Source organism: Zophobas morio, unplaced genomic scaffold, assembly GCF_036711695.1.
Source record: "Zophobas morio isolate AGI-343-1 ecotype UQ-CSIRO unplaced genomic scaffold, CSIRO_AGI_Zmor_V1 ptg000743l, whole genome shotgun sequence".
Classification (NCBI taxonomy): Eukaryota; Metazoa; Arthropoda; class Insecta; order Coleoptera; family Tenebrionidae; genus Zophobas; species Zophobas morio.
Window position 1 is genome coordinate 58,915 of NW_026972846.1, and position 21,577 is coordinate 80,491.

General features: G+C 29.5%; 1 protein-coding gene across 1 annotated transcript; it reads left to right on the forward strand.

The window, feature by feature from the left end:
* Positions 1-8,359: 8,359 nt before the first annotated feature.
* Positions 8,360-9,671, forward strand: LOC135121855 (uncharacterized). Its single transcript, XM_064046136.1, has 5 exons — positions 8,360-8,417; positions 8,526-8,644; positions 8,706-8,903; positions 8,980-9,051; positions 9,565-9,671. Exons 1-5 carry the CDS (start codon positions 8,390-8,392, stop codon positions 9,652-9,654), a joined length of 507 nt encoding a protein of 168 aa, XP_063902206.1. The 5' UTR covers positions 8,360-8,389; the 3' UTR covers positions 9,655-9,671.
* Positions 9,672-21,577: the final 11,906 nt, after the last annotated feature.

The following is a 21,577-nucleotide window of genomic DNA, read 5'->3' on the forward strand; positions in this document are numbered from 1 at the left end:
TATTGTTTAAATTTATATAAATTAAATTAGTTAAAATTGAATAGATTTACAAACCTTTTGATACCTTTCTATTTTTTCTTCAACTTCAAAAAGAACTTTTTGGTAAGTTTGCCTCTGATTATATAAATTGGAGATAAATAATTAAAAGTTAACTAAAGAGACAACTAAAGAATTAAAATTAAAAAATCTTTGCCTCTTCAAGGAGTCTTACTTCATAAGATTCGCTAATTTCCTTCAATTCCTGTGAAGCTAAATTCATTGAATTTTTCTATAAAAAAATTTTTAAAAAAATTATAATTTGTCAACTTCTGAATTAATTTAAGTAATTAAAAAACCCTCATAACTTCCATTCGGCGTTGCAGACTAAGGAAATCTCTTTTTTTAAGATGGAACTATAAAAAAATATTACTTTTTTAATTTAATTTTTTCATAAAAACTGGATACCAACTTTAAGTATTGTTGTATAGAAGAAATTAAAGAATTTAAAGATTTATTATCAGCGGTAGCTCCTGCCTTAAAGAAATTTGATACATTTTGCAAAAAGAAACTTAATCTATATAAAATTCTAAATTAACTAAAATTTTGCAAAAGTAAACAATATTTTTCTCAATCTCTTCTTCTTGTTCTTGATTATCAGGCGATGCCTATAATTTTATTAACAACTTAATTTAATTAAAAGTCTAAAAATAAAAATTAAATTTATACCGTATAAAGTTCTTCAAAACTGAGGGAAAGTTCTAAAATATTTTTTTAAAAAAATTGTTCGTTACCGGTTTATGAAATCATAAAATAAACCCGAATTAGTAAATTCAACGGTGCCATTTTGAGAGAAGTTTCCAAATGTTGAAGAGTCAATAACTTTGTGATAAAAAATAATTCTTAGAATTTTGTACTAAAAATTAAATAAAAAAAAACCTAAATAAGTACCTTTATTTGATGGAGACATAATATTTTTCACCAATTAATGAAGCAAAGAACAAAATTCACTTAGTTTCTTGTAAATACAAGAAGGTTAAAGTAAATCACAAAAAGTTATTGCCATTAGTTTTTCAAATATATGAATATTAATAAAAGGAACAAATCTCGAAAAACAAGAAAACTTTAAATTAAAAAAAATGGTCGAAACTTGAGCTACAAAAAGCTCCAATTTGGAAAGCGTAGAAGAGTTTAGCAGCCCTCAAGCCCTTAAAACTAATTTCAAATTCTCAAGGCACAACAGCAATTTTATAGTTATTATTAACTTTTAAACAAAACGGCTTTCGCTTGACTTGATGATTATAAAAGAATTTATCTTATAAACTAAATGTTGTTGCACATCACCTACTAAAAGTCAAAATTTTTAAGAACACAGAGGCATTATATAGCATGATAGTGTATAACAAAGTTATTATCCAAAATTGTGTAATGAACAATACTAACATGTATACTAATTTAAAATGTAATATATGAAAAGCTAAATATAGTGTTTCATAGTAATTTATCTAAGCTGGTAAGTAACTAAAATAATAGAGAAGAGTGCCTTAATAAAAATAGATGTGTGCTGTTAAAAATAATTATTAATTTAAATAAGGTTCTACAATATATAAAAAGAAGCGACTTTATATGTATATGGTTATTTTAATTCATTTTTCTTATTCTTTCTTTCCCCAAAAAATAATGAATAATCCTTCTGTGTAAGTCTAAGCTATAAATTAAAAAGAATGGTGTAAATAAAGATTAGGAAAAATAGTAAAGAAAATTATTTATAATTTAAAAGTTAAAGACGTCAAAAAGAACCTACCCGGTTATATAACAGCATATAATGTTAGTAGGTCGCGTTGGCAAAAAAGTTTATATATTTTATTTATTTTAATATAATTTCTATAAGTAAGGGTAAGAAATAATAACTCTCTTTTTTTGTAAGTGCGTATTAAACTATCGTAGATAATAAATTATCGTCCTCTGTGTTAACGAACGGGACAAAAAGTAGTATTTGAGCAATTCTTCAGTTAGGAGCTCGAAACAATTATATAATGTTTTTGACGGCCTGCTAGACTGTGTCTAAAAGAGTATAAACTAACACCTTTACTAGCCGAATGTCTCGGAGCTTAGCCGCGGATTCTATAATATTGGTATAATGGACTAAATTTGACGTTGTGAGTGGTAAAGGTTGAACAAATAACGAGTTTAAACCCTTAGACTCTGCGCTCCTTGATCTTAAGTATGTATGTTAGAAAAGGACAGTTTACTAAATAATGCTAGTCTAACTTAGTATATAAGTGCAGAATAAAAAGTAGTATATAGTCTAAGTTATTAAGACTCAATTTTTAAAAGGTTTGACTACTTTTTGTTTCGTCCCTGTTAGCTTTAAGTTATCTTTGGGGTAATAACAAACTTACATATTACTATATGATTAGTTTCCCTCTTAGCTCCTTATATTACATTTTATATATCACCTCTTTTTGTTTGGCGTCTTTTTTTTACGAAGTTTTTATCAACTCCCTGTTTAAGGTCAGTTTGGAGGCCTGTGCTATGAATTACCAGTAACCGTGCAGGTTGACCTATGAGTGTGTGGTTAAGACTATTGAACTTGTCTTCTGATCGAGTCTGCTGTACAATGAAATAAATTTCGTGAAAAAATGCGAGGATTAGCTTTGTATTCGTAAGTTCATGATCGTAAAATTACTGGTAAACTCTGTATTCTTACTTCGAAAGAAAATTTTGAGTGAAATAGAACAACGCCTTTTTAATAGTACATTTAGTCTTGGTAGTCGGCATGTGCTTGAATAAGACGAGCACTTGACTTTTATTCGAGTGCATATGACTTGAAATTCACAGACTAGAACTATCCTTGTATTTATCTAAAGCCTCTTATGAATAAACTTCTTTACTGAATGATAATTATAAACTAATTCGTTTTTAACTAGTTTTTGGCTTGCTAGTTTTAGTTCATTAGTGCTATTAAATTAATTTGCTTTGACTTCCTTTCGGTTTGCGAACTAGGCGTGCTATTATAAGATTTTCGTTATACATTTATTTAACTTTTCGTCCTTTTTAACAAAACTTTTTTTAAATGTTTAATTTTTTCTTTGAATCTACATGGTTTTTGTAAGTAGTGTACTTTAAAACTATTTATAAGCATACAGTAGCGTGAAATTTCAGCCTGTACTATTTAAGCCTTACAACTTAAGCTGCGAGAGCGAGCGTTCTTCTTTGGGTTCCGTATCTAATGTTTGTGCTGCGTTAACTAACATTACGGGAGCAAGTAAGCAGCAAGTGTTGGGCATCCACCGCCAAATCTAAATGAACAATTTTGGTTTGTGGAAATAATGAGGCAGGTTGCAATATAATGCTGCAGTCATCCTTTTGAGGGTTTTGGCATCCTTCTTTGAGCTATAACTGCGGAGAGGTAAGCGTTGCCTGTCCTTAAAGCTCCATTGTTGACAACTAAGCTAGTCGGCCTCCAAGCGTAGAGTTGACAGATGGGCTTGTTATCCACTTTTCTCTATCATTCGATGTAATACAGAATTTCAATAAAGCGAGAGTTAGCTTTCTGTCCATGAAATCACGATCGTAATACTGCTTTTGAGCAACAGCCTTATTAGAATACGCCCTTAACATTTCACAGGTATTCCGCCTTAAGTGATTGCTGCCTAATTCGTTAGAGCATGGTACGTAAACTTTCCAGAAATTGTTTTTAGACCGAGCCTGTCATTTAGGGTCAGTTTCCCTAGATCTACTCGTAGGTGACATGTGGTAAACATAGTAGCCACTAACCTATAAGGAGTTAAATCAACCGAATGATTAAAATTTAAACACTCTCTTTCATCGATTAAGCTCTGTTTTAAAGGTTGGCTTGTGCTGAGACAAGTTAATGTTCTTTTTCTGGTGTAGATTAGAGATTAACTAGGTCAGCGCGGGCTAACTAAATTGAAGTTACTGTTGGTATAAAACTCGAAGATATACTGCAGTAACTGGCTTGAGATGGTAAAGCATACTTTGTAGTATACTAGTATTTGTCTACGGCGTTTATTTAGAGCTAGAAAAAAGGGAAATTTATATAATAATTCTTATAACTAAGTTTGCTAGAGTGAATCAACTTAAAAAAATAGTTGCCTAAGAAAGCTAGAGTTTGTATCGGTTTTAGAATAGTAATGGAAATAGCACTGATTCCATAAAATATCATGACACTAGCCTTGTTTGTAGCTAAAGTCCTTGACCCGAGATTGGTAATTTTACTATTCACTCTCGGTTCTAGACTTGGTAAGAGTTGAACTAATATGTTTAGTGTATCTATTTGGAGGGGTGCTGAATTTATAATAAGGGCACTATGCATAGAGTGTTATTTACTACTGTATAAAAGAAAAACTTGCGCTTACTTTAGAATAGAGATTTAGGGTAGGTCTTCGTCAATGTGATAAGCTCAAGCAGTGCCATCGACCTCTGTTACTAGTACATTAAACTTTTCTTGTGTTACGTTTGGCCTCTTTTTAATAAATCTAGTCGGTTTTACGTGATCACAGGAAGAATTTGTCCCCATTTGCCCCCAAGTCCAGCTTCGGTTGGCTACTCCCTGAATTTCGGTTCATACAACATTAGTTTTAAAGATAAGGCCATTAAGCCTCACATAAAAACTGAAATATGGTTTATTATTACCAAGCAAAAACTACCTAATTCAACTGTCAGAAGTAATTATAGTAAAAGAATACCTGTTGATCCTTCTGACGCAGGGGAAACTAACAAATTACATGTTAAACTTGAGCACCTTAAGCCAGTGGTACATGAGAAATGCGCTATATAAGAAAGAGTTATTCCTCTGCCTACATTTGGGGGCCTTCTAAATGGTTAGTGTTCTTTTTTACGGCAGGAAGAAGTCCATAACAATGAAGAGACTTCATTATGTCGACTTGGATAAGCCATGTAACACATGCAAAGATGTAGGGCTTTAGATAAAAATACAATGACTTACGAAGCATTAACATTTATATTTTTACATATTAAATAAAGAAAACATTAAGACTTTAGTTTTATTACAATGATAAATGCCACATTTAACTGTGCATTCATTTATTAATACGTCGAAATTACACAAGATTAGGATACACATGGCAACAGCATGTAAATGCCAGCAAGAACAAGTACCGGGCAACCTCTACAACTGATGAGTTACCGAATACTAGGGGGAAAATAGATTAAGTACTTGATAAGAGGCGCATAAATTCTCTCAACAGGATGACTGGCACAGGTGCCACCTATTTCTAATATTTGTGAAAGAAGCAGTCGTAATACAAGACATAGCAATGGAAGTTTCGAAACAATTATTGCAAAAAATCTGTAAGGCTAGTCATACTAGACAAAGCGAAATAATCTTTGATAAAGGAACTATATAACTTTTATGCAACGACCAATTTAAAAGGAGAAAAGCGTGTAAAAAAATAGACGCCTAGAGAATTTTAAAAAATTTTAATAGCAAAACAGTAACGAACTAAACATTACAAACTGCAACGTAACTAACTACCCTAATAAAAAAAAATAAGTAAAATACATAAGAAAGAAAGTTAGCAGAATTACTTTACAGTGTTCAGAGTGCATTGTACTAACAAGTAAGTATCTTTAACCACACCGTACAGCAGGTATTAAGAGCAAGCTCACAGTTGCTAACATATCTACACAGGCAAAAGCTTAATTAAACTAGTCGAGATGGAGCCAGCATTCTGAAACAATGTAATGGCGAAAGAAGCGCTTCAAAAAAATTATAAACCCTTTAAAGCACACAGCATAATTTTAAACAGACATTTTTGGCTTCCACAGTGATTGTAATTTTTAAGAAGCCTTTTTAGTTTTAGGGTAGTAATTAGCAGCCTTGATTATGCTGTACTTTTGGTTTTCAACTATTAAAGCCATAGCTTTATAATTATTAGTTATGAGTAATCGGCGTTTCCTGGCAGTCGATAGAGTTAAATAATTTCGAGCCTCAAAAAGGTTTAGTCGCCTATAACTTCAAAATTAAATTATTAAATTATTATCTTAAAAAAATATTGCTCTTTGTATTCTTAAACCTAATAATTCTTTTTCTCCTTCAGTTCTCATTATTAAAACTCCAAGAAGGCTTTTATTAACCCCAAATTAGCGTCCAACCATCACGTTGAGAGTGCGACATATGGGCGGGTATGTTGTGCGCCGCTCCACGCCTCGAGCGGTTTTTTCGCTAAAAGGCGATCAGCGTGTTCCGTTATCCGTTCATAAAGAGCGACTGTATTACTTTTAAAGATCAGCGGCTCAATCTGCAGTCTATAGTGAAACGCATAACACACCACTATCATTTACACCACAAAATTTACTTTTGCTCTAAAACTGGGTGACTGTCTGGAGCTTTGCCACCACGTAATTCAGGGGCGGATGCCATGGCAGTTTAGAAACTATGATATCCCCCAGGTATTTGACCTAAGGACACCACGAAATTTCCATGACGTTAAGGGTCAACGGTGTCGCTAGCTACTAAGAAAATTAAATCTAAAACGATAAATACCAAATTAATTATATAAAGAGAAATCAACCGTAAACATTATAAACTAATAATTTTAGAAGACAGCATCTTTTTGATCTTTTTGGCAGAGGCTTAACCAAAAATCACTTTATACAATTATGGTAATCTTAAACCTAATCTAAACAAATATACATATATGAATTTCTGTAAAGATATAAAACTGTTCTGAGGATAAAGTATTGGGGTAAAGCCTAACTTTTCTTTTTCTTTAAACTTTTGGTATTTACTTATCGTAGAGCAAAGCCTTTTTATTTTTGTACGAAGCGCTTTGTTCTGTGTTCCACTAATGGGGGGTTATATAAGGGCGAGTTTAAATACGCGACATTCAAACACCGAAAAAGAGAGTCGCGACGGTGGGATTCGCACCCGCTACCTTGAGTATACTCGTCAATGCGCTTAACCGCTGAGCTACAACGACAACGCTCAAGCCCGGTATGATGACTTCACGTATATAACCTGTTAGAGGCCCAATTGTCACTGAATTAGCAGGTGCGTCGAAATAACATAATAGATGCTGAAGACGACTTTGTCAACGAATGAATCATCGTATCATCAGCGTAAATGGCGATCGGCAGAACTATCTCTCTTAAGATGCGCATAGAGTAAAGCCTTGCAGAAATTCCGCTGCGAGATGGCGAAGAGGTGAAAGTGCGATGGCCACCCGCAAGCAAAAGAATCCGGCCGATTAGGTTTGAAGGACATGCACAATTGCCAGGGTGTGCAGATGGGTAACGAGAGTTCATGCCACACTCTGTCAAAAGCTTTCTCAATGTCAAGGATAGGCAGTGCCAGTAGTTTTTCTTAAAACTAAAAATGCTGGTCGTCATCTGGTCGAGTGAAGATTCGTTGGACCGTTAACTGTCCCTTGTTTATTCTAAGTAAAATTCCGTAATATTTTCTCGACCATCCAAACAATTTAGTATTATTGCTTCAGTTATCTTACCAACTGCCGACAAATAGTTACTTAGTCGGTACTTTCAGGGCTCAGCGATTTTGTTGGTAATATCACGACTACACAGAGTTAACTAGGCAGCACATATGAGCCATAGCCACTTCGACATTTTGTTTGATGTAATCTTAATTGCGGTAGACAGCTTCAATGAGATTGAAAGGGATGCGTAATAAACAGTTAAGAAGGGAGGCGGAGAGAATACCGAGCATTAAGATAATTAACTGAGAGTGTCCCTTCGTCTTTACCGCTTTCGACTACGCTATCATTAACACGGGGGTGGCAGAGGTGAATACCCACAATTTCTGGCTCGCAAGAAGTATTTTTAAAATAAAGTGCGCCCGTCGTTACCAGCCTCCAACACTTCGTAAAATTGTTTCCAGTGACTGTTAAGGTGCTTTCTCGGATTTTTCTAATGTGCAGATAAAGGCGGTTTAGTGCTGGTTTGTCTTTAACGCGTTGAAAGGCTATAATTACTTAAATGAGGCTCCGAGGATCTTATATTAGCGCTTTTAGCTTCCCAGAAAGACCATTAAGACGGTTCCTTAACTTCACATGTGGTTGCACTGTTCAATAAAGCAAACGTTTCATTTATATTCAGAACGTTAGGAGTTCCTCTGCTCAAATGTCTTGCGTTAATCGTGTGTTACATTCTTATTTATATGTAAAATCAGTGGAGAAAAAGGTTATGAATGTTATAGAATAATTTTTTCAAAAAAAGTAATGTTTTTGAAGATTTTTTTATTTTCTAAAAGATTTTGCTTGCGTTTATCGAAATGCTTGCCAACACCCCTCGTGGCTAGTAGGGCTTCTAACCCAAAAAGTAAAGGCCTTTATTATTAATTGAAATGCCCCTATGGTCTTCTTAAACCTGTCAGACTTCTTCCAAGTGGCAAGTAAGTTACGCCATAAAGATGAACTTTGAACCTAAAAGTGTTTATGGTTATCTATTTAATAATTTCTTCCTTTTTTTAAATCTATCACTTTGATTTAAATATTAACTTCTTTCATAGTTACCAATTTCATCTCTTTTCATATACTTTTACATAGATTTTACTGTCCAAGATATTAAAGGGCAATCCGTTAATTTAAAGGATTATGTAGGAACAGTTCTTATTTTGGTCAACGTTGCAAGTAACTGTGGATTAACCAACAATAATTACGGCCAAGTAACCATATATTATTTTGCAGGTCGTTTTACCTTTTTTTTAAAGTTGCATTTATCGCAAGCTCCAAGCCATATATGAAAAGTACGCACCAGAAGGTCTTGAGATTTTAGCTTTTCCTAGTAATCAGTTTGCTGGACAGGAACCGGGTTCCCCAGAAGAAATCATTCAGTTTGTTAAGAATAAAGGTGTAACATTTCCTTTGATGGCCAAAATAAATGTTAATGGACAAGACGTGTGTCCGTTGTGGAAATACTGTAAGGTTTGTTTAAAGAATTTAAGATGTCTGAACAGTTTATAATATAAGTAGTTCGTTTTGTAAAATTTTAATTTTACAGAAAGTTCTTCCTGGGTTTTTAAGTACAAAAACTATCAAATGGAATTTCACCAAATTTCTTGTTGATAGAAAGGTTGTAAAGTTTTCACTTAATATTTTTATTAATATTTTTAATAAGCCAAACTAGAATACTTATGTATAAATTTTAGTTGTGATCTATAGAAAGCTTTCACGTTTTCACTTATTAACCTTTTAACGGTCAAAACTATGGGGCTCAAAATAGATTTGTTTTACGTTCACTGCTAACTAAATTTAACATTTTTTATGTTTTGTTGGTTGCTGCCTACTCCTTTAAAACATGGTACTTAAACTTACCAAATTTGTTTGTCAGAGACCGAGTCTGTCGTTTAGGGCCAATTTCCATAGACCTACTCTTGCAAACTGAACCTAGGCAACAAGTGGTAAAAATAGTAACCAGTAACCTTTAAAGGGTTAAGCTAAACTTCATTACGTACGTATAATTTTTAATTTTCTAATAGAGAAAGCTTTAACATTTTTTTATTAAGCTAAACTTGATTACTTTATTATAATAAATTTTGATGTGGATGAAGCTTGCTACTTTTTTTAACATTCTTTATATCATTAGGGAATTCCTGTTAAACGCTATGGGCCGTACGAAGAGCCTAATTCCATGATACCTGAGATAGAAAGATTGTTAAACGAAAAGATTAACTAAACTCTCTTTTTTATATAAAAATGAAGCTGGCCCTGTAAACTTTGTATTTGCCATATTATAATTGGAATACTCTTGATTTATTGTTTTCCTATAAGAATGTCTATAAAGCTTTTTAACAAAAGTGTAGCTTTAATTTCTGTTTATTATTGTTATCCTTATCGCTATCAATTACAACAGTTTTTTTAATTAGTAAAAAGTGTTATTGCTTAACTTAAAATTATTAAATAAAAGTTTTTTTTGTATAAAAAGAGAGAGAACGTCAAAAACATGCTTTAAAGCTATTTCAAAACAATAGATTTTAGTAAGTGTAAGCAGGATTTGCAGATTTAAGTTGAAAAAGCTACTCAATAGCAATATATTAAATTTAAAAGTCTACCTTAAAATATCGTCCCAAAAAAATTCTTAATAATTCAAGAATGTTATTATAATATAGAAATAAAGTTTTCTTTTGCTTTGCCTTTAAGTAATAGTTTCAACGAAACATTAGTAAAGGTAAAAGTCTTTGAGCGAGACAAAAAGTATTTTTTTACTCATAAAAGTACAGCGACCAATTTTTAATAGATTTTATAATTTGACTTTTCTATTTAAGTTTAGTGCTTTTCTATTATTTATAGGAATACATGTAGTTAAAGCAGTAAAGACAATTTACGTATATATAGAAATTAACTTTTCCAAAATGGAAAAGTACTTACTAAGTTAAGTACTATGAGGGGAAGATGTTATCTTCAGCGAGCAATATTGTCTTTATTTAATAAATTTTCCATTTAAAATTATTGTTATTTAACAGCCGTGCAATTAAGAATTTAATTTTTTCAATACTAAAATTGATCTTGAAAAAAAGCTGAAAACCAGGTAGCTGTTTTTAAATTTGATTAGGGGCTTTCCCACTTTCCACTCGTTTCCTCGACGCTGAACTCTAAATTTTTTGATTCTTATTGAAACTTACTTCTAGTGCCGTACTGGAAATTGTTTTGCTTTTAATTTAAGTTAGTCGGTTCTCTTTCTACACACGAAATTAAACAATTTTCTTCATGGTCTTAAGGATCTGCTTTTCTTTTCAACCTCCAAAGTTTGGTTAGCTCCTTTTTAGTCTAAAATTTCTCTTCGTAAATTCTTATTTGGCATTTGACCAGTTTATGATATTTTTAAAGTAAAAGGACACGTTATGGTCAACCTTAAAAACTGAATAGATCTAATATGCCTAGCAGAACTCTACTGATAACCTTTACAGAACCTTATATTTTACTAAAAGAACATCTCGAGTCATGACTTCAAACAAAAAAAAGATTCATTTTGAAAACGAATGAGATTAATAATGTAGTAAACAAAAAAGTCAGGGGGTTAAAGATGTTTAATTTACAAGAGGCTACATTTAAGACGAACAAGTTTTGGGCTTCCTTAACAAATCAGTTTTGAAAAGTTTAAAATATCATAATTCCTCCAAAAATAATTATGATTGCAGTAATATAATACTCTATACGTCGTGTTAGGCTTGGACGCCCACTCCCAATGGACAGAAAACTTATTTACTAAGGCGCCGCGTCCTGACTATATGAAATATAATGCTGAAAAAGATAACACTGCGGAAAAGTACACCGTTCATTTGTTGAAGTAATTTTAGTAAAAAAGTAGCCATCCATTTATAATGCAAGCAGGTGATACATAACGCCTTCTTACATTAGTAGAACGAAGACTTAAACTATACCGTATAGTTTAGCTCTGACAATAGGATATTAGGTTTATTTATTCCCTTCAAGTTTATGCACAATCCTATTAAAGCACTATGTATGCTAAAATAGTGAGAAAACAATCTTTAGTCAATTGGCTTCGTGGCCTTTATTATATATATAGTTATTTCACCTTATTAATATTAATAAAATTTATATTTTCATTACTTTACGCATAATTATTTTCACAATCTCAAAACTTGGCCGTACTGCTTATCTATTATAATAGCTGCGCTTTTTTTAAAACAAAGTCCTTATACGAATCCCCTCTTCAAATTATTTTTGTTTTCAAAAATTTTTTTATAGCTCGAAGTAAGTTTTAAGCAAAGAGGCCAATATAAACTAAAATTACAAAATACTGTATTACCAAATAAATTGACACGTCCTTAAATTAAGATTACTTTCATCTCATTCCTTAAATAAAAGTTTTTTAAATAATCTATTTCCATAAGTTCTCCATTAAATTGTTCCTTTTAGCGGACTAATCATATTTAAATAAACAGAAATACATTTTTGTATTAGTATTATAGATACTACAAAATTTTTTTTTATAACAATGTGGAAAACAGTAATTTTGTAACACTCCTTTTCCTCTTTTGTCTTTAAATTATTTGTTATCTTTTATTGTTATGCTATTATACTTTTATGTTCATCTTTATTTTAACTATCTTGTTACTTTATTAGTACCAAAAAAAAATATGAATTATTTACTTCAAACGAAAACAAAAAAGGTATACTACATGGAAGTTGAACCATCAAAAAATTGGCTCAGACATCGAACACAGTATATATACAATTTAAACAATAAAAAGCAAAAAAGAAAAGTAAAGTTTTGCAGGACAAACAAACTTTTATCTTTCAGTATCTTACTGTATGTAAACCTTTACAAAAGATTTAAAGCTATTTCCATGTTTGTAAAAAATGATATATTTTACCAGATTAATTTTTTTACTTTTACTTTGCTTAATTTGTATCGATATGTTATAAAATGGAGTCAAGTTAACGTTTTTGTGTTTCGTAAGTAAGGCACATGAGGATTGAGCGCTTTAATACACATCACTAAATGGTGTTGAAAAAGACGTAGCATGCACACATTTTTTTCTTTTTTGTTTGTAGGTGTGTGGGTTGTGTTCCCTAGGCAGCTGAAAAATTATTAACAATACCTGATAAAGTTAAAAAAAGGGGACTGTATGTATGTAACGTGCGGTAGAGCGCTTGAGGGCACATCACTAATTGGTAATTAAAAAGCGTGGTATGCACACATATTCTGTTCCCTTCTATTTGATTGTTATATTAGATGTATGGTTGTCACCTAGGACAGCTTGAAAATTATAAAATAAATTATTACAGAGTTTTTTTATATTTACGATAAACATATATAATTCTCTTTGTTTATCTTTAATTTGAAATCGACAGTTTAAAAATAATTTTTTCTATCACGTTCGTTAAATTACTGGTTGCTAATTGGTGTACTTGTGGATCACTTGTTATATGAAAATTTTTGTTTGTGTTTCGTTTTTCTTTCTTTGTAGCCTTTGTGTTTTATGACTGTCTTTCGCTTATGTTTATTTGTGTCTATTACGTTTTATAACCGTCTTTTAGTATATATATTTATAAGTAGTTTTAATGTCTATTTCCTGATTATTGGAAATTGTAATTTTTTTGACTGAGTGATGTATAATTATTTAAATTATAAAATATTTTGTGTGGGGCATTATGTTTCCTTGATAGTTTTCTTGTTACAATCTATCCTTTTAAGAAAATAAGGTATATAGAGAAAAAAAATTTTTTTTAAAAAGTTATGAAACGCTTTACTTCGAACTTAGAATATTTATTATAGTCTGCATCCCATTACCCCAAAAAAGCATTTGGTTAAAAGTTATCTCGATAAAATGATAATAGTTAGTTTAAAATGTAATAAAAAAACTCTCTCTGCTGACTAATGCTAAAAAGCTTATACAACTTTGTACCATGCGCCAAGGACTTAAAGAGCACGCTAATAAACTATATTTTTAGGAAAATTCGTTATACTGCCATGTACAATAAGAAACATTTTACTTGCCATGACGTACAGATATAGTGTTCTATCTCAAACATTGTCATTACTGAACAACACTTTATTAAGATTTGTATGATAGAATATAATAATATGAATATATGAATAAGTTTGTATATGTATGACGTGTTAGAGTTATTTAAAAATAAATTATGTATATGTACAAAAAAAATATAACAAAATAAGAATATATGCGTGTTAAAAGAAATAATGACAGGCCTACTTCTACAGAATTACATAAATATTGGTTTAATTAATGGGTTCATTTAATAGGACGTGTACCTCTTTATTTACTTTGTAATTTCCAGGTAACCGTAAGAGCTATTATTAGTTAAAACACCTAGTTATGATTGGCAACTTTCGGATCATTTTTTAATTTAAAATTTAAGCGTATTTGTGTTTTTTTTTAAACGGTTTATAAATTACGTTTATCGATTTTTTTTTTGTTTTGGGTTAAGTTATGTTATATATTTTGTTTTATCTCTTGAGTTTTGTGTTTAGTGATTAATTTTTATCGTGTTTTTTGTGTCATACTTCAACAATTAAAATATGACCTCGACTTCAGTTTTTCGCTAAGATCATGAGCAAACACAAAACACCTTTCTCTTTCTAATGTAACAGATTCTATACCATCGAAGGTAAAACTATACTGTGAAATAGAACATCATACCTTATTTAGCTCTACTGTTAACAAATCATGGCACTATTGTAAGAAACTAGATAATATAGTGCCATAAGCTGTTTTACTCTTCTCTAGTGCACAAGAACGAAGGCAATTAATCCTTCCCTACATTATAAGACTCTGCAGAATACCTGGGTATTTTTTCTCTCCGACAAAAGATACTTAATAACTGTACGCATAAGCTAATTTTGCAAACACCACATTTTGGCAAATAAATACCAAAAAATTACAGGTTGTACAATTTTACAGAGGTGAAGCTTTATTTAATATTAAACACAAAAAAGATTTGATAGCAGTTGCAAAACTAGATAAAAAGTGGATTTACTGTAACTTCTGATAACGATAAACAACATTTAGTAAAAATCTTAAAATAATAGCATAAATATGAAAGGTAAGGGTGTATATAAACTCACTAACAATACTTATAATAACTACTGAATAACACACCAAGTGTCAACATAATTATTTCCTGTAAACATGTTAGCTATAACTACGTACAGGAAACAAATTAGCGCAAGCGTAAAATTAATAACTTGCAAAGAAGGTGGTATGTCAGGCAGATGAATTTAAAAAAAAATTGACCCAAAAAAATCTGGTGTATTTCCTTACAGTAACTCTTTGTAAACCCTCCACGCCTTAAGCTGGTTATAATAAATTAAGATTGAGGCATTTGAATAACTACTTTAATAGTATAGATAAGAAACAACAAAAAATACATAATGAAGAGGAAAATTAACAGCAGTAACTGCTCATACAAAAAATCAGAGCTGGTGACGTTTTTAAATATAAAATATATATGTATCGCTAGTGGATTTGATATTGTAGGGGTAGAGTTAAGTCAATTATTACGGAAGGCATCCTAATGCATACATGCTAAGTAAGAAAAGTTTTTAAAAGATTTGTGAGTTTTATAAAACAAAATGGATATAACGCACTAATGATGTATGTTGGGATAAAGGTTAGAAATTTCTAAATATACAAGCCATAAGCCCGAGTTAGACTTACAGGGGGGGCTCTCCTCGCTATTCCAATGAACTTAATCAAGCATTGGTACTAAATTCTCAAAATGTAATCCTAAAATATATTTAATTATGGAGACTTAATGTTCTTTGAAGACAAATTTCCTTATTACAATTGGAATTTAAAAAAAATTAATAAATGAGTTTTCTCGGCCACCTGAAAAATAATCCAGACCTCCGCCCTAATTATAGTAAAGCAAACAAAGCGGATTGACTATACCTAAATAATTTTATTAAGAAAACCTTAAAGGTTATACGACTTCTCCTTAACAATGATATGTTTAAAAAAACAAAAAAAAGGTGATTTAAAAAAAAGAACTTAGTTTAGAAAAAAATGTTTACCATGGAACTAATTAATTGCCGAAACTTGACACTAACGAGGCAGGACCAATGATATCTATTCTAGACAAAACCCAAAGGATCGCAAAACTAATAATATATTAATACTTCAAATACTCCGCATTAAATATATTAAAAATATTGTAATAAGTATATTCAAAATCTAAACGAAAAAGTAACAGACACGGTAAGTGGTTTGATATTTAAATTAATTATAACGTGATTGACTACTGTTGCCCTCATTTAAGAGCCTTGTAACAAAATTAAAATTTTTTCAAAGAAAATTTAATGCATTTTATTAGAAGTGTTTCTATAAAATATCCAAGAAAGTATGGTTTTCAGGTCAATCTAGATATTTTATACTTTTTTATGTTAAATTATGTTAACAAAACAGACAGAAAGGATATCGCTTGTACTGATTCAGCTGTTTTCTATACTTTTATTTCTGTTTCCTTATTTTGTTATTATTTTTCTCTTTTTTTACAAGCTTATATATAAAATTAGTTTTTTTTGTTTAGCTTCTTGTTTTGTTACATTATGAAGCGTAAACTTAAGGTCATGGGTTCGTTTTTACTGGTCTTATTCAATTTAGATTAGCTTCCTTCCCCGAACAAACTGGCAAAACACAATGATCAACTATAAATATTTAACAAAATACAGATACCAAAATAGCTATTAAGCTGACCAAAACTTACTACTAATAAAAAGCAAAATATCTGATTTAAATATGATGAAGTTATAATAATAATAATACTCATTTTCTTATATAGTAAAAAAAAATTATAAGTGTTCATTACTGACCGTGGAACATATAACATTTAATAAAGCACATAGTACACAAGGCTGCCATCTGAACAAATTACCTCAACTATGTTGAGCTGTGAAGGATAAAAATATAGACAAAAGTTCATAAATATTCAAGGAATGAAGCATTTTAAATGCATCGTAAAGTAAGATGTCTCATAAAAAAGGACGTACTTATTCTCATTTCAATCTTTTATTAAAATTTTTTAAAATAAAGACCAATAAACTTTGTAAAAATTATATTTTAAAGGACCAAGCATAATAATTAAAACCACTTTAATGCATTTCATATTTGGCTCAAGGGAATATAAATAACAATGCTATTAATATGTCAAGTGAACATTTTTAGTTTTACTAATTCTTTTCTTTCGTTCTACGTATATTGTTCTCTAAAATATTTTATAGATTTTTATATGTCTATTTAGTTCCTTTTTCTATAATTTTACTGTAATGTATATATGATTTACTTGTAATCAACTTTTGTTCGAAAGCTTTTTATATGGTTTAAATCACAAGTAATAAAGTTTATTTTTTTTATATAGATGTTTAAAATTTTTAAAGATTCATCTTAATTTAGCTATTTTATGTACACTATAGCTCACGGCAGAAGGAAGAGTAGATAGAAAATTACAAAGAACACTATGTAAAAAGCTCTGATGGGCCCGTTCACCAATTTGTAGAGCTTAAACATGCCTTCAGGTTATACTGCAAATGTGGATTTAAATCAAAAAGGATTTCAGGATTAATTGTTTTAAGACCTGCCTAATGTTCAATGCCTTTGAGTCACACTGGTTTTTTCAAAAATCTCAACAAGGGAGCCGCTAGACAGCGGTTGCGTTACTCTGGAGTTCCCGATTACGTAGGGCGTCACACGATCCCAATTTATTTAATAATTCTGCAGACGTCACATAAACCCAAGCGAATATTTTTTTTCGGTGGTGAGACATAAGAAGCCCTTATAGGCAGTTTGTTTGTTTAATATGACTCGTGGAAACCCCTTCGGCATTGCAAAACGTTCAGAGAGTGTAACTCTAACTCTACACTGGGAAGGTTTATCAGCGCGGTACCTCCTCGAAAAAGTGGGTGTGACAAAAGAATCTATAGTACATTTAACAATCGTCGGTTTCAAGGACGCGTAAGGTTCATTTCGGATCATTTTAGTAGTCGACGACCAAAGAATTTAACATACGGTTAAGCGTAATGAATGTCTTACATCCCCAGAAATACCGCAGTTTTCAATCGGGAGCGTCAAAGCCAAGTTTTATTCAGTATCGTATAAGCGCGCTTACAAGCCAATATACATTGACATTAGGCTCTACGAAAACCACGATTCCGACGAGAGAACATAACAAAACGTCTTCAGTGGGTCAGAACATATGATTAAATAATGGAAGACTGGAAAAGCGTGTTACGGAAAAGCATGTTATGGACTGACGAATCTAAATACGAAGTACCGCCATACTCTTGGAATTATTGTCCTAAGAAACAAGGATGAAAAAATGTTACCAGCAGGCGTAGTTCCAAAAGTGAAGCAGGGAGGGGGCAACGTGTTAACTTGGGATTGTTTTTTCCCTTGTGCCGGCGTTAAAGATTTCATCAAAATTGCAGGGATCCAAAGTAATTATCTCCAAATGTTGGATACCATCCCGGTGAATTTGATATGAAAGTCGGGAAGAATGTGAATGTGATATCAAAGAAATACCTGTCTAGTAGGGTTCTCCAAAAGGATAGAACTATACCCACATGAAACGTTGAAAAAATTGGTAACAAGGATCCCAGAATAGTGCGTGCAGTTAATGCATCCACATGATGAGGCTAAAACAATTTTTTTTTTTTTGCGTTCGTAAATTTTTTTGTAAATACCCCACCCCCCCGAATTTGCTGTAATAAATGTCTTTTTGTTTTTATTAGGGAATTTACCATGTAATATTTTACGGTTTAATTATATTACACTAATTACTACGGCGTTTATTAACTTCCACCTGATGTTGCCCACGGCGGAACCACGTGCAGACAAAAGAAATATTCTTTGTAGGTGTGGCCCACCGAGAATATCGTAAAAACTTTGGAGATGTTAGCGGATATCCACCAACTTGAAGAACTTTTTATTTCTTCTACACATCCGGAAACTATGAATTTAGCTTTTGAGCATCTTCAGAATGTTAAGATTAATTATATTTATGTTTGTGACCGGTTATAATTAAAAAACTTCACTTTAGCTAAGTTTAAAAGAAGGGTTCAGTCCACTTCTTTTAAAGCTAATGCTGAATAACTCTGTGTCCTCCATAGCTAAGCAAGCTTGTTCTCTGTATTTTAAGAATTTAGTTTCTCAATCTTGGTATACTTTAGAGCCTAAAGAAAATTTGGTTAGCTGCTCAAGTATTTCTTATTATCAATAATTAATCTATATTTTTTTGATTGATAATGTGCTCACTCTACTCAGCTTTGTGAAAATGATAAAGTTTTTTGTAGGCGACTCATCGTTGCTAGTTTGTGTCAAGCAACTCCACAATGCCAGTTGGGTAGCATTACTTCTATATTTTTTGTTCACACTTACATTTTTCATTTTTCTTAAAATATTATATTTTTAATTATTGATATTTGAATACGTTATATGAAGTTTATTATAATAATTTATATAACTAATTATAATAAAGCATTGTGCAAGGCTTATTCAAAGATGCTTGGATGGGACTTTCCTATGCTTTGGGATGGAAATCTCAATGAAATTATAAGAAATATAGAAAGTAATAACATGGATATTATTTATGGCTCACTTCGTTGCTTTTACGAAATAGCAATAAAATATTCGTGAGTTTTCTATTTTATTATTATTTTTATTTTCTTTATAGTATAACTATTAACTCATTTTTGTATTTATTTAGAATTATTATTTATTAATAATTTCCTTTTTTTTATTAATAATTATGATATTTTTAGTTTTGAAAAGACTTTTTTCTTATAGTTATTTTAATTTCTTACTTATTGAAATTGTTTATTAATTATTATTTATAAAAACTTTTTTTTTGATAAGTTACAATTGTATAATTTTTTTTTATATTTTTTTTTTCAGAACTCGTGATGCTGATGATTGTAAACCTTTTCATGAGATAGTAGAAAAAATATTCCCGAAATTTTTAGAAGTTTTCAACTTTTCTTTAAGCAGACAAACTGAAATGGATCTTAAATTAATTTACATTATTTTGCGAATTTATTATAAAACTATTGAGGTTATTATTTTATTAATTATAAATTAAATACTTTATTTTTTTGTTTAGTTTATATTTCCATTTTGTTTGAGCAAAAATGAACATGTTCAACCTTGGATGGAAGCAATTATTAATTCCTTAAAGTATTTTTTTTATGTTGATAATTTTCTGAATTTCATTTTACTATTTACTCTTTCAAATTCGGAAATTAATTTCTTTTAAATCAAGTCAAGTTTTATTTTATTTAATTCCTTTTTTTTTATTTTTTAATCTTGTATAGTGATATTATACTTAAACTTTTTTAGTTCTCCTGCACCTTTAGAATATCAAACCTTAGAAGATGACGGCAGGTATAATCCTGTTTGGAAGTATAAAAGAACTTGCATTAAAATTTTAGACAAAATTTTTAGCAGGTAATCTAAAGTTTATGTTCAATTTTAATTTGTTTTACTAAAAATAATTTTTTTATTAAATATATAAAAATCTGATTGCAAAGTTATTATTAATTTTATATTATATATATAAAAAAAAGTATATAAAAATATATTTTTTGGATATAATAACTATTTTTAAACATATTTTTTAAAATTTTTATAATTCAATATAATAAATCTTTTTTTACGGTTTTATATTAAATATTTTTTTCTTATAGTTGAAAGATTTTTAGATTATTATTAAAATTGAGTTATTGTTATTTGAATAACAACTTTTATATATTTTTTAAGGGTTTTTTTTTTGAAAAAAAGTTTAAAATACTTTTTGTTTTCTTTAAAATAATTTACTGTTTAATATTTTTATTAACTTTATGGACTGAAGAGTTTATAGTTATAATTGCTACGGTAAACTAATTTATTATGTTTTTTTATAGTTATGAAGTTTATGATAAACTAAGTTGAATATTATATACGTTTATATTTATATTTTTTATAATTTTTAAACTTTTTTATAAATATTGTATTTATTTTATTGTTTTCTTTTTATATTATTTATATAAATTTTTATTTTAGTTTAATATTTTTTAAAACTGGATTTGAATTAATTATATAATTAGCATAAATTAAGAGTACATTTTCTTGAAATGTATAAATGTTACATAATAAACCGCTAAAGTTTTAAAAAAAATTTTGTTAAAAATTTTAATTTAATTTTTTGTGGCTCTAAATTTTTTTTTATTTAAATTTTTTAAATATTTTTATAATTTAATTTTACTTGTTAACAAGTTTTTTATGTTCTACTTTTCAATGTCATTTGGATACTAAAATTTATTTATTTTATGAAAAAAATAATTTTTTCTTTGCAAAGCTTTTTATTTTTACTATTCATTATTATTGCGAAGGAAACAAGGGAGAATGTCAGCAGGTTTGTAAAAAAAAAAATAGTTTTGCAGAGTTTTTTGTTATTAATAATTTTATTCTAAATAAAATGTGCGATATTTTAAGCCAACTGAATGATGCTATTAACATTAAGCGATTTTTTATTGGGTACTGGATGTTCTTTATTTAGCGATAATAACATATAATCAATTTTTATAGGTAAAAAATAGTAAGCTCTATTAAAAAAATATTTAATATTTGTTATTATTATTCTGTTAACTTTATAATAATTTCAACTTGTTTTTATACACAAAGGATTTTTTTTATCACAATTTATATATTATTTTGCTCGAAAAACGTATTCATATTAAATTTTTTATAACTTTTTTTAATTTTTTAATAAAAAAGTATAAGTTTAATAAACTTTTAACATAGTAAAAATAAAATTCTTTTAATAATGAAGGCAAATATAAATAAAAACAATATTCTTATTATAGGAATATTACATTATTTATAAATATTATTATAATTATTAAAAATATGTTGTAAGAGGAAAATATTAAATATTATATGAAAAGCTTATAATATTTAAAAAATATATAATAATTAAATTTATTAATATAAAAATTTATAAAATTGTATAATAAATTTTTATATATATATTTTTTTTTATTAATTATCATAGTTTTAATATTTTATTAACTTTTTTGTATTAATCCATTATTTTGTATTTTTTTTTTTATACAAAAGATAATAAATTTTTTTTCGTTTATA

What these genes read in the sequence shown, in the direction of transcription:
- LOC135121855 (XM_064046136.1), top strand. Translation starts at nt 8,390, where the DNA reads ATGAACTTTGAACCTAAAAGTGTTTATG. An exon ending in TGAACCTAAAAGTGTTTATG is followed by an intron (nt 8,418 to 8,525) that starts GTTATCTATTTA and finishes ACTTTTACATAG; the next exon opens with ATTTTACTGTCCAAGATATT. An exon ending in AATTTCTTGTTGATAGAAAG is followed by an intron (nt 9,052 to 9,564) that starts GTTGTAAAGTTT and finishes TTATATCATTAG; the next exon opens with GGAATTCCTGTTAAACGCTA.